The 13,346-nt window shown below is 37.2% G+C and overlaps 2 protein-coding genes across 52 annotated transcripts in view; both read right to left on the bottom strand.

The window, feature by feature from the left end:
- Positions 1-8,653, bottom strand: part of UBP1 (upstream binding protein 1) — a 58,395-nt gene extending 49,742 nt beyond the window's left edge. For all 3 annotated transcript variants that reach the window (XM_054815271.1, XM_054815272.1, XM_054815274.1), the window contains exon 1: positions 8,521-8,653. In XM_054815271.1, coding sequence (XP_054671246.1) covers positions 8,521-8,600 — 80 coding nt within the window. In that variant the 5' untranslated portion in view covers positions 8,601-8,653. The remainder of the gene's footprint in view (positions 1-8,520) is intronic.
- The window catches only part of CLASP2 (cytoplasmic linker associated protein 2), a 147,972-nt gene continuing 141,902 nt past the window's right edge, over positions 7,277-13,346 (bottom strand). For all 49 annotated transcript variants that reach the window (XM_054815216.1, XM_054815224.1, XM_054815241.1 and 46 more), the window contains 3 exons: positions 11,805-12,011; positions 10,562-10,678; positions 7,277-9,509 (listed from right to left, as the gene is read on the bottom strand). In XM_054815216.1, the coding sequence (XP_054671191.1) occupies positions 9,423-9,509; positions 10,562-10,678; positions 11,805-12,011 (411 nt within the window). In that variant the 3' untranslated portion in view covers positions 7,277-9,422. The remainder of the gene's footprint in view (positions 9,510-10,561; positions 10,679-11,804; positions 12,012-13,346) is intronic.

Genomic DNA, 13,346 nt, shown 5'->3' with positions numbered 1-13,346 from the left:
AAATAACTGAGTCATTGGTTATATCCAAAAAGCTACTGCCTTGAGGAGATGGGGCGTTCATTAGTAGAGGGGGGTGAAGTGATGGCGGCTATTCTGATGTCAGTTTCTAGGTACTTGCTTCTTATAAAAGGCTGAAGTTCAAGGCCTGTGTTATGGGTACCCCTCACAATACGCAAACTATTTCAAAATTGAGAGACTGCGGCCACAAAAGCTGCTCCTACAGCCCATCATATCCCACTGCCACCACTGTTCCTGACGGTGTAGGGAAACAAAGCAGAACCACATCTTGTGGTCTTCCATGCAAAAGCACTGTGGAAGAAGAAAATTGGCCTCTCTTTTTTCCTCCCTCCCAGGGTTGACAAGATGCTTGACTTAGCACTCATAGAAGCCTTGAGTTCCTTGTATAGAAAGTACTAGACAGAACATGTAGGAAATGTGTTATTATTCCAACTGAAATTAAACACTACAAAAAATAAATAACCCAGTATTTCTTTTCTTTCTTCTCTTTACAGTCTTGTGTTTTGACTGATCTTTCTTGCAAACAGCATATGGGTAAACTTCAAGTACAGTATTGCTTAGTTTTTTAAATCAGGATAAACTTCCCAGGTTATATTTAATTCTGGTATTTTGCCTGGTGTAGCACTGTATATTCCCCGCGCCCACACCTGCTGCCCTTGACTAACCTCTAGACATAAAGGTATGTGGTTACACAGTCTTGCAAGTTTGGGGACAAATAAGGTGAGTTTTTTTACCTTGTACTGTTTATTGTTAAGGGGCTATTTTTGTTTCTTGCTTTATGATCTGCCCAGTAAGTACTAAAACAGATCTCAGCAAAGGAGCATTGTATACACAAACAACAAGACGTTATTTATTTAAAACATCTCTTGCTTCGAGGCTTGTGTATGGCATGCAAAGTCCAACCTGAAATTTAAGGTGGGGAGGCTAATGTTTTGCTAATGGGTGGATCTGCACTGAAGTTAAGTACTTTAGCATGTGGTGCCTGAAAACTTTAATTGTTGGATTTTTCCATGAGCAGCATCCAAAATGATGAGGTCTCCTAAGGCATCATTCAATCTGCTAATCTTTCTTTATAGTGATCAGACTCCTCACTTTATCTTTTGATTACACTTCTGAGAACTACAGCAAATGACATTAAATATTGGTATTATAACTGGTTATATACACAGAAACTCATCTTCACTCTGTTTTTAACAAGTAAAAATATTCTACAGACAGCACTACATGAAAAAACTGAATCAGCTACCATGTAAGACACTGTAAATTCAGTATATATTCTGAAAAAAAATTATTTAAAGGAAGTTTTTGCTGTCCAGTGATGATTTTTAGTTGTGCTTAAAATGCTAGGTCAGTTTAAAATCAGAAAACAAGCTTATATAATATATGCAGGAGCAATCCCTGCATACTTCAGCCCCAAAATGAGTCTAGAGGAGAAAGTAGTGCTATTTTGATGTGTCCTGTTTGGTCTTTGGGCTCTTTTTGGTTGTGTAACAGTTGCTGCCAAATACAGGGTAACTTTGGAATGAGGACACCTGTCAAACCAGACATTGGTGAACCTGTTCACCTAAATCACTACATAATAGTGAGGTATTCACATCTAGATAATACTCCCTGCTTGGATGGGCTGTGAATCCATCATACTCGTATGCAAAAGGTGCTGAACACATTTCTAGCCCTTTCTTGTACGCACTTTCGAATACACAACCTCTCTGCCTCCTATATAGATTGTTAGTGGGACTGTGTTCATTGCCACTACTATAATGAACTTAAATACTGACAGGTAACAATCAGAAGCAAGAAAAACTTCTTGCATGTGATCCATTACTGTGCTGACTTGCAGTTCTCACCACACATCTCCTGACGCTGACCCAGCCCAACCCTATTGCTTCGTCTGGTCACCTGAGCGTGACAGAAGTATGCAGTCACTGCTAACGGACAGTCTGCCAACAGCGATGCACTGTGTCTGGTGCAGTAAAGGATAAGCAGAGATGCCTGCATATTGTCCATGTCCTCCTGCTGTCTTTATTCTGGATTGTCGGATGGTTTTAGCCATCCTAATCTGGGCCACCTTAACCCTGAAGCACTGTAAGAACTTCTACATTTACCAGGCCTTCCTCTGTGATACAGAAGAACTCTTGAGAAGCAGGGCTGCCAACAAAAAGAAAGAGGAAATGGGAAAAAACATTTTTGGTAGACCTCCTAAATTCTAGTAGAAATCTTAGGACACTAAGAGCACAGAGTCAAGGCAACATATCATGGGGTATCTGACTGGAACGGCATGTGTAACAGTGCTGAGCACACTAAATACTTCAACAGCTCCTTCCCATCACTTTGATGAGATACATTAGGTGTGCAGCAGACCCTGTGCTCGGACTTGCTTCAGTGTCTCCTTGATACGAGGCACTCAGAGAACAAACTTCCTATGTAAAGGAGAAATATGGATTGCTTCCAGTGCCTCAAGTGTCAGTTTACAGATGCAGGTTTGGCTTTTTCTGAAGAACGCAGGGTATGCTCCTTTCCTCATGGGATCTATCCCCTTCAAAAAAAGTCATAAAGTCTCCATTGTGGGGTGTTACTGCTCTGTAATTTATTCCTCTGCAGTCGTATTCCTCATGTAACCTACTTCTGAATCAAAGAGGATGTGATTCAGGTGCGGAGGTATGAACTGAGGAGTAAATGTCTTCCTGACTTCACATCTTATGAGATGGAGGCACGATAGGTATCATCTTTGCTTTCTTCTTCTGCCTTTTAGGAAGACTTTAAGGCCTACAAAGGAACCTATCATATGGAGATCGTTTGTAGGCATAAAGAGATTTAGATAGCAACATTGCCTGGAGAAAATTTTGATTTAACCCATCACATCATACCCGAACCAAAACACAAGTTAGCAGGTTTTTATGGCTGTGGCAAAGGATGGAGTTGGGTTTTTTGTAGAAGATTCAGAAGTCTGTAAAGGAGGACAAGTTCAAGTGTTTGTTATTCTATTCTATGCTTGTTGTGCGCCTACTTGGTAGCCTAAAAAAAAAAAAAAAAAAAAATCAGTATTTGGACTCGCAAACTGCTGCGGCAATGTAGGCTTCCTGCATGTTCTGACACGGAAAAGATAGCTCAGTTCCTTCTCATTCCTAACGGACAAAGTCCCTTTTACCTGAGGCGCTGAGGCAGCTTTGGTACTCTGCCAGGTCTAACATTTTCTAGCATCATGTTCTCTTGGCTTTGTGGACAAAACCCTCCAATATCACCGTTTTCCTTGTAATTCCCAAAGCAGAGAGCAAGACATTCTGTATTCCAAGAAAATTCCCTTACTAAAAACATTACAAACCACATGGGACTTTTAAGGTTTTTAAGAACAACAGCTACAACTAACAGGGGGTTAAATTAAGTATATATACCATGTCTCTCTCCTCATATTCTGTAACAACTCTGTTTTTTTCAACCTCCTAACAGGGCAAAAATCTCCTTACATGGTTCAAGAAGCAATGGCTCATTAACAGACTTCTGCTGATACCAGTAGTTACTTCTGAGTAAGGTTTTATAAAGTTTCAAGGTTTTAAAAAGTTTCATCTGACAATTTCTGAACAATGAGGTAACATCCAATTAAGATTTCTCTTCTTAAGCAAATACAAGCTGTATAAATAGTAATGCATGAAAACTCCGTAGGGAAAACGGATAATTTCATCTAGGTAAAACAGTTCAATTGGTTAGTTGGCCAACATGGCCACAGCTGTCATCTGAAAGAGCAAAAACCATATCAAATACCTCAGAATTTCTCTACCATAATGACATTCAGTATGGTGTAAAAATGTTTTATCCACATCAGTTTAAATTCTGCTGAAAGGACAAAAAGTAACAGGCCAGAAGTTACTATTTTACCAGATTAGATGCTTTTGCACTTGTATACTATTACAGTTACATTTCGAGTGCATTATTTCAGATTAGCAGATAGATTAATTAAGCATTTTAAAACATGCAGATCTGCAATCCTAATTGCAACAGACACATCCAGTTCCCTACAGGCTTGCACTTCAGCCGTTTAAACCAAGCTGGAATCAGTTTCCTTATCTTCTCTGGTATTTTAACATGAATTACGTCTGCTCAGGCTAAACAAACTGTGCTAAGAAATGGGAATTTCTTTGTATTCTTCCCCCCATACAGGCAGACCCTCAAAGCCCAGGACAGATGTTCACTTTTGCCAGCATCTCTGGCAGAAGTTTCTGATCCTGGGGTGCTGCTGGAGGACCAGTCCGAGATTGCTCCCCAATCTGATTTGCCTGGAACAGAGTAAGGATGCTCCCACAAGGTACTCTGTTGGCTCTGCATGGGCAGAGATGAACACATGGCAAGGCAATAACTAACCGGTCTAGCTGACTTTTGAGAATGTCTGTTTACTACCTAACTTAAATCTACATGTTTGTTTTCACCAGTATAAATCTTCCTTAGACAGACAGGCACTACCTTTGAATCTAGCCTGACGTATAGTTAACAGAATTGACTCCAGTGCTGATTTCAGTATGAGTTTACAGCGGTCCAGAGATTTGCATCAGTGGGCAACAGCATGATCTAGGACAGGAAGCACAATGAAAATGGAAGACTTAAAACTCTGATGCCCAAGATAAAATTTAGTTACCGTTCTACCTCCTGCCAATGGTAACAAGTCTGCGTATCAAACAGCTATATGCAGGTGTTATTTTTTCCACTGAGGAAAGATATTTTCCATGTTTCGCTATCCAGCATTATTACCAATCTTACTCCCTCAGAATAGACTTCTTTAGGATCACTTCTATTTACCTAAAATACATCAAGAGTTACAGAATTTTTGTATTTGACAGATACCCTACAGTATTCAAAACTGTTTGCAAAATATAATTTCAAAGTTTCCAAGAGTTCCTGTTTAACAGCAATTTACAAACATAGTTGTGATTCTGCCTGAGCAGAAATTACCTATCAGCAAACTTTCCTCAGTAGGGAACTTCTCAGTAAACGTACTCATTATCCTAAAATCCTATCAGCAAATGAAGAAACTTCTTTAACTGGGATAATCCAAGCTGCAAAGTTTGGGAACCCCGAGGGCTTAAAATATACTTAAATATACAAACATATACACAATATAGGGAAGAAAAAAAAAAAGTTTGATTTTTTCACTTGCCAGACTAGCACAATTAGTTGCACAAATTTCCCACATTACTGAAAATCTTCCATGTTTTAATAAAAAAGAAATAAAAATTTTAATCTGTTTAAGAGAACATTTATAATACACGAAGTAAATCTTTAAAGGATATGCTTCTAAAGAGTCGGAAGACTTAGTTACAAAATTTAAGGAGGAAAATGTAAGAAGTTTTCTTTAGAGAATGTAATGTGACTATTGACTTTCATCTTACCTGGAAGTAGACTGCAACTGCAAAACCCATGAGTTTACCTCAGGTTTCTTTCTGCAGCTAAATCCCCCAGTTCCCAAACTTATCCCCATCATATTTATGTTTATTGTGTTCACTGTTTGCCAAGTCCCAACCTGACACAGTGAAAGCCACCACAACCAGCTGAACTGTTCTCACTACCCTATTGTAGGGAGTAGCTGTAGCACAGCTCAACAAACTTATTCCTTGAGATTATTTCCTCTTTTATGATTGTTTTCAAAGGGACGGTGTCATATTCAGAATTTGAATCTTTTTGCTGAAAATTAAACTGTGAGCAGTTTGCGCCTGCATTCTCAACAGGCTTTTTACACGGGTGTTTGTGAAGTTACTCAAACGTTTAAACATCCATAGAAACTACTAAGAATATGTAAGTGTTTCAGGATACAAGTGTGTGTTCTTTTTGCTCTGGGACTCAGACGGCAAATAATAAAGACAACTCAATCTGTTCCAACCTTTATCTTCAAAAACAAGCAAGCAACCAAACTCAGGAAAATTTACATGATCAGCTCTCCTTTCAGGTTACATTGACTATCCCAGCTTCCTTGCCAACACTTCAGCTGAACATAACGTGTTACTCAAAATTCTTTAAAGCAAACGACATCCAAGTCAGAGACATCCAAGACATGCATTTCCTATCCTGATTCTGCATGTGGCTTGTTTTCCTCTTTTTTTTAAGCCCAAAGCCAACCTTTAAGAATTACATTTCGGTATTCAAATTATTGCAATGACCTATCTTTACAGAATATTAGAACATAAAGAAACCATTTCTGAAAGAACAGCAACTTACTATTGTCCTAATTTTTCCCAGATCTTTATGCTGATCCGTTAGAGAAACCACCTGAAGCGGGAACATAAGGCATGACTAATCATTGCTTGCATTTAACTGAGCTAATGTCAGCTTTTCATATAGGAAATGAAGGCAAAAAGCAATGCAGTGAATCTGGTAACTGGCTGCAGTGGAAATAATTTTGTTGCAAATTCTTACATTTTGATGGCTCCATGCAATATAAACAGACTCTATCCACTATAGCAGCCCCATCTTTGTTGGAAACAGAACTAGTCATATCATAAGTAAAATATTCATTTAAATATATTGCATTTAGATTTTTAATACGTGGGATATCCTCACTGAGAACCTTTAAAGATGGCTTAGAAGCACAACTGAGGGAACAAACTTTGTGTAAGTATCTTCCTCCCCCCTTACTTGGAGCAAAAATTTTCAGTCATATAGAGGATAAAAACATTTCTTTCTTACCAACTTTTGTTTACACATAAAAAAATTTAGGTTCATCCAGAATATATACTGTATGTTTCAATAACTTATTTTTTCAGTATGAAATAGCATCTTCAAAAAGATGACAAACAGCAATCATCTTGAAATGATCCTCTGAAAATAAATATTACTTGTAGAAAAAGCAGGAATAACATATGGGCCTATTAAGCTTAGAATTTGTGCAATTTTTTTAAGTGACCTTTTGTATAATCAAAAAGAATGCTACAAGATCATTGACTGAAAAATATTTTTGAAATATTAAAAAAATAAAATAGAAACAATGTATAATGTACAAATAAATGAAATCGTAAACAAGAGACCTGCCTAGATGAAGGAAACTGGGTGTTCATAAAGATTCTCTTCAATTTCCAAAAACCATTTTTGTCTAGCATACCTATATTCACAGCATGTTCTCAAATGCCAAGTCAGATTAGGTAACAAGAATATATAAAGAAACATAATTTGGACACACAAAACATGAAGATAATTTTTTAACCAATGTTGTATCAATCACATTTGTAATTTTTCTTATAGCATGTGATCAAATAAACCAGAATGTATACATTGCTAATTTTTTAAGTAATGTTATGTACATTTTATTGCCAGTATATGCACAATGGTAAGCATAGAACTATAAATACACAATGTAATTAAACAGTAGAAAACAACAAGGAAGTTACACGTAACAAAGGAAAGAAAGAGGAGATACTATTTTCTTGATGTAGTTGCTAAAAAGGGTGAGCGATGAGTTATGACAAGTCTTGGTTTTAAGTCTTTACATATATTTCTACAACTTTTCCTCCAAATAGATCTCTGCAATGGCATTGCTTCTTTAACAACCACATCTTAGCTCTTTCTATTCCATTCACTTCAAACTAAAGTGAAAACAACCTTTCATGTAACTACAACCATCTGCCTTAATTTTTATTCAGTTTTGCTTTTCAGGGTTCCTAGCAAGTAAAGTGTGTAAGTAGCTTCTTATGATATTTGGCTGCAATGATGAAGAATAGAGCTTTGAATACACATTAAGTGACAATCTGGAAGAAGAAAAAAACAAATATTTTCTGTAGATAGTTCTTCTACCGGGTGCTATATGCAGCAGCTCAGTCAAAAATTAGTCACCCTGAAGAGGTAGAGAGAATTTTAGCCTAGCATAGATCATCATCCTTGGCACTGCTCTTTTCTCTCTTATCAGGATACACTTCCTACAACTAGACAACATCACAATCAAAAGGAAAAAAAAGTCAGGAAAAAAAAAAAGTTCCACCATTCCTGGGAAGGGCACTGTTTCATCCCAGTTCTCAGTTAATTAGCTTGCTGCTTATATCCAAGAAAAAAAAAAAATTTTAAAAAAGAAAAAGACAACATTTAGGGACACATTTACTTGATCTTTGTTCTCTTTCCATTATCAAGTTCATAAATACAAAGAACCATTATTCACAATAAAGTAACTCTTTTTCAAAAATGGAAAAACAAACCCTGGACACATTTCCACACCTTAATCCAGATGGGTCTTAAGGATGCTATTCAAGAAAACCATGCAAATAATTTGGTGCAGCTTTCCCAACTCATCCAAAATATATATATTTTTTTTTTAAATTAAAAGGTGGCAAGATCCATAGCATTTGTGACTATTCCCCCTCCCTCCCCCTCATTTAAATTCAATGCAGAAAATCTTGGTGCTTTTAGGAAGGTAATGAATAAATAGTTTTCTGCACTGTTGTCATAAAATCCCATGTGAGTTACAATACAAGACTACTCGTTCCAGCAATTAGGTTGAGAGGAAACATTCTAGTGATAAAGATAAATACATACTGAGCATGCTTGGGCAGAGCACTCCATTCTGAAGCATCCTGCTTGAAGAACGAAAGGTGACAAGGATGGTTCACGTCCATCAAGTGACCATTAACTCTTCTGCTAAAAAGCAGACTGCCACACTATCACCAGGTCGGCAATGCTACCCTGAAAGGGCTGTCTTCCACACAAGGAGGTACTGGTTGTACCAGTCCTCTACTGCGCACACTAAATTCTTATTTATGCAACAAACATACAACCAATGAACAATATCACTTTTACAGAACTGGATCAATCCAGCTTTTTTTTTATAGGCGTATTTCTCAATCTCCAGAATATTCCAAACAAGCTGTAAATAAGATGATGAACCACCAACACAGTGAACGAGTCTCACTCCAGTTCAGACTAGTTCTGCCTTGTTTCACATCACTTCTTGTTTCTAGCGAAGGACATGATACTCAAACAAAATAGCAATAAAAAAGTAATGTTATCTGCAGCTGAATAAGAGCAACAGAATTTATATTTTAACTTCTGAAGCTTAAAGCATACCTTTTTAATTAGCATTAAAAAAAAATCTTTTTTTTTAATACAACAACACTGGCAAAAGTTAATGGGAAGACACAGAGGATTGCGAACAGCATAACTGATGGATTAGATTATTTTTAAATTTTATTCTGCTTTGATCAGCTGATGTTAATACTGTTTTTCCTTGGATTTGGAATAATTCTATTGCAACAGTCACATGCAGGCTGAGGACAGCCGTTGGTTAAAGAAAAAAAAAAAGAAACCAACAAAAAAACAAACCAAAAGAAAGGGAAAAAACCCAAGAAGAAAGTTCCAAAAGTTGTGTGTAAGAATTTTCCTTTCACTGAGGAGGGTCTTGCCCTTGCTTTAGGAGACCTGGTTAACTCTTGTCAGCTTCATTAGCTTTGTCCAGACATATCTGCTGTTGTATCTCCTGGTCCAGAGCCTGTTTGTGCACGTTTGATGTAAAGGTTCAGTAATTTCATCTGTAAATTTAAACCAGAAGTTCACTCTGTTTAGTATTTGCAACTGTACAGACTACAGGAATGGTACAACAAAGGAGATGTTAAATCATTTTCTTTTCCCCAAAAGCAGAATTATATTTTGCACAGTTTATTCAAAGGTAACATACTTGCCAATAAAAACAAACACAGCAAAATTTGTCATAAGGAAACTGCTCAAGCTTCTTTAAGGATGTAAAGAAGAGAATGATCCAAGGTAGCTAGATTAAGATAGGTGGAATATTTTCCTCAAATTACAATGCTGTTCTAAATAAGGTAGGTCTTTTTATTTTTTTCTTTTTCTTTTAAGTTAATGTTGAGGTTTTAAGCTTCTAGTTAAGAGTTGTTGATGCTGGTACTTACTAAAACTTCCAATACTGTCTAGAATTGCATTCAACGCAATCACTGCCAGAGAGTATTTTTAAGATACAACTGTCTTATTCGAAGTTATAAAATATTAATTGTCCTGTTTTATTCCCAAGGATAAAGAGATTCACAATTAACATACAGCTGTGTGCATGCAAAAAACTGTATGTAAGACGTGTCAATAAAATCATAAATACCCTGAACCAAAAAAGACCACAGACTGATTACTATTATTATTTCAAATTAGAGGTACTGATTAAAGCCAAATAACAAGGAGGAAGAATAAATAAAACTGCTGTATGTAACATCTACATATTACATTTATTGCTTTTCAATCAGAACTTGCATGAAAAACAAGACAAGAAATACTGATAGTGAAAGCCACGCTGGGGATACAACCAATAACAAAATCTATTAAACAGCAGTAAGAAACATAATTTAGTATTTATCTTAATGCTAAAGTTCATACACTTGCATATCAAAGATCTATGGATTTTCAGTTTTGAACATGTTATGACAAAGTTATATTAATCCTTAGAGGGTTTTGGTAGCCCTGGTATTCTCATTCAAGTATAACTTTTATGAAACATTCTGGCAATTGCAACCAAAATGCAAATGCATACATGCAATTATGAACCAAGATTTCTTTGAATGGTATCTCTTTTACTTACTTTACTGCCAGTGAGTTGACTGAGATGTGGTTTTAGTTCATCACCAATTACCGCATGAATGGCTACAAGGCAGAAAACACATGCCTTACGAACACTGCTCTCTGAATTATCATAACCCTAGAAAGCAATAAAATTAACATTAATACCTTATCAGTTAATGATTAAAAGCCTCAGAAAGCTATTTACTTATTTACTATAATAAATACATTGAAGTCTACAGTAAATGACTGCTAGTGTAGCCCAATGAAGCATTCCAACAAAAACCCAAACACGCAAATACAGAGCATGCACTTAGAAAGCAGGCTGCTTATTAATCACACATTGATAATCATTTTCCAGACTGAAATTAAAACCCACACAATCCTGTTCATAAGTTCCACTGAAAATAGAGCTGCTGTCAGGCAGTAGGGGAGTACATAAGAGAAATTGTTTTCAGATCATAGATAGTTACTCAAGCAGAAGACCACTCCATTTAGAGCTTCTTTACTCTGAAAGAATTATTCTTCTAACAGCTGAAGATTCTTTTGCTGACTCCCATCTCGTTCCTTAATGATTTTTGTTTCTTTTGCCACTTTCCTAGTACTCCACATGCCTGGCTGTCTCACTCACACCACCTTCTCAGAGGGCCCCTTCTCTGCCTCTACCTTTCTGCAGAAGTATGATTAGATCACACCCATTAAAGACAAAAATCTGCAGAATACAGCTGTCAAACTCTGGAAAGTCCTTATCCATCACATGCAAATTAATGTATCTTGGCCCTTGATAACGTGAGAAAGAACTTATTTTTAAAGACAAACTTCTGATATCATTCTTGTTTTATTAAACTTCCCCCAATCAACTGCTTCTTTCCTCTTGCCTCCCCAAAACCCCAAGTAATAAAACCCTATAATTATACACAGATGCAACATGGACAATTTCAGACCAAATAATTACAACTTGGAAAAAGAAACAAACAACAAAAAAACTATATTATAACTAAAAAGTATCGACCAAGCTTAACTATAACCAGTACTTTATATCCTACCGAGATTTCCTTTGAGTCCTAACCACAGTCATAATTTAGCTACCTGCCAGTCAAAGAGTTTGTTCCCATTATCTGAGTTATTTTGGGTCAAAGTAGCCATCAGCTGTCAGACAAATAAAATCCTTAAGAGCCAAGTGATATTATTTTTAAAAAGTCTTTGCAATTCTTACATATACAGTTTCTTCTTTTTTTTTTTCTTCTTCTTTCTTCTCTCCTTACCTGTATTAGACCTGGCACAATCTCTGGTAAAAGCTGAGTAAGGGTTTCTTTAGATACTCTTTCTATGACTTTCGTCTGCATTTTGATTGCAGCCAGATTAATAGGGTAATCAGCAGTTTGGATAATTGGACAAAGAACTTTGATGCACTGATCTGGGCTAATGGAAGTGGCCAGCATGGAAGCAGCTTCTTCAGCAGATCTCACCACCTATCGAAAGAATAAGTAAAAGACACGGAACAGTGATTTACAAGAGACTGTTACTATGGTCTGCAATCTGGCAGTAATGGTCTTGAGCATAAAAATTTCCTACCAAGAGCTCTACAATATTGTAGAAGTATGTGAATGAAGAGCCCTTTGACAATCTGTTTACAAGATTCCAACTGTTGGACATACTTCACTAAAAATAAGACTCTTCCCAATATTCTGTGGCTAATCTGTGCCCTCAGCAATATACATGTCAATTTTTCAAACCTGCTTGTTGAATCGGATTTGAAACGTCTCTATTCTGCAATATCCTTCAATTACATATTGAAATATCACCACCTTTGTAAATCTGTACTTGTGTTGTCATTTGTTATTGCTAGTTATGTTAGTGATCACTGACAAGACATGTTTTCACATTCATCTCAAAACCACGTTTAATGACATGCCTGGATTGCTACTTTTAGAAGTCAATCTAGCTGTTTTTCCTCCCCTCTACGTTTGAAAGAAACTAAGACAAGAGAGTACTTTAAGCCTGAAGAATATGCAGAACAAGCAGAACAAGAGCAATTAGGTAGGAAGTCAATAAGTACAGAAGCTCAGGATACAACATGGGCACAACAGAGAAACCTCACGTCTGATCTTCGTATTAGCGCAGTTGTGGTGTCTGCCATCTAACAAGACAAACCGCTGTACAAAATCAGCGGTTTGTACATCAATGATGTACAGAAACTTCCGTAACTGTTTCTCTCCATCCTTGTCCCCTTTACTGTCTCGCTCAGATACACGAAACCAAGAGAGAAAAATCATGGAAACAAGAGAAGGAAAGATGGGGACAAGACACTGTAATAAATACAGTCTATGAAACAAATCAAGAGGGTGCAGGGAAGAGAGAAATGAGTGTCAGATGCGTAATAAAAGTCATTGGTATGGGAGAAACTGCAGTCAAACTTCAGAACCTGGAACTCCACAGTAAGTTTGACATCGGGTAAGTGTCCTTGCATGGGGAGGGCAGTGACAAGATCATAGAAAAGAATCATAGAATGGTTCGGGTTGGAAGGGACCTCAAAAATTGTCTAGTTCCAACCCCCCTGCCACAGGCAGGGACACCCTCCACTAGACCATATTGCCCAAAGCCCCATCCAACCTGGCCTTAAACACTTCCAGGGATGGGGCCTCCACAGCCTCTCTGGGCAACCTGTTCCAGTGCCTCACCACCCTCACAGTAAAGAATTTCTTTCTAACATCTAATCTAAATCGACCCTCCTTCAGCTTAAACCCATTACCCCTTGTCCTGTCACTACACTCCCTGATAAACAGTCCCTCACCATCTTTCCTGTA

The sequence above is a fragment of the Grus americana genome, chromosome 2, assembly GCF_028858705.1.
Source record: "Grus americana isolate bGruAme1 chromosome 2, bGruAme1.mat, whole genome shotgun sequence".
Taxonomy (NCBI): domain Eukaryota; kingdom Metazoa; phylum Chordata; class Aves; order Gruiformes; family Gruidae; genus Grus; species Grus americana.
Note: the sequence above shows the minus strand (reverse complement) of the source record. Positions and strands in the feature narration are given on the sequence as shown.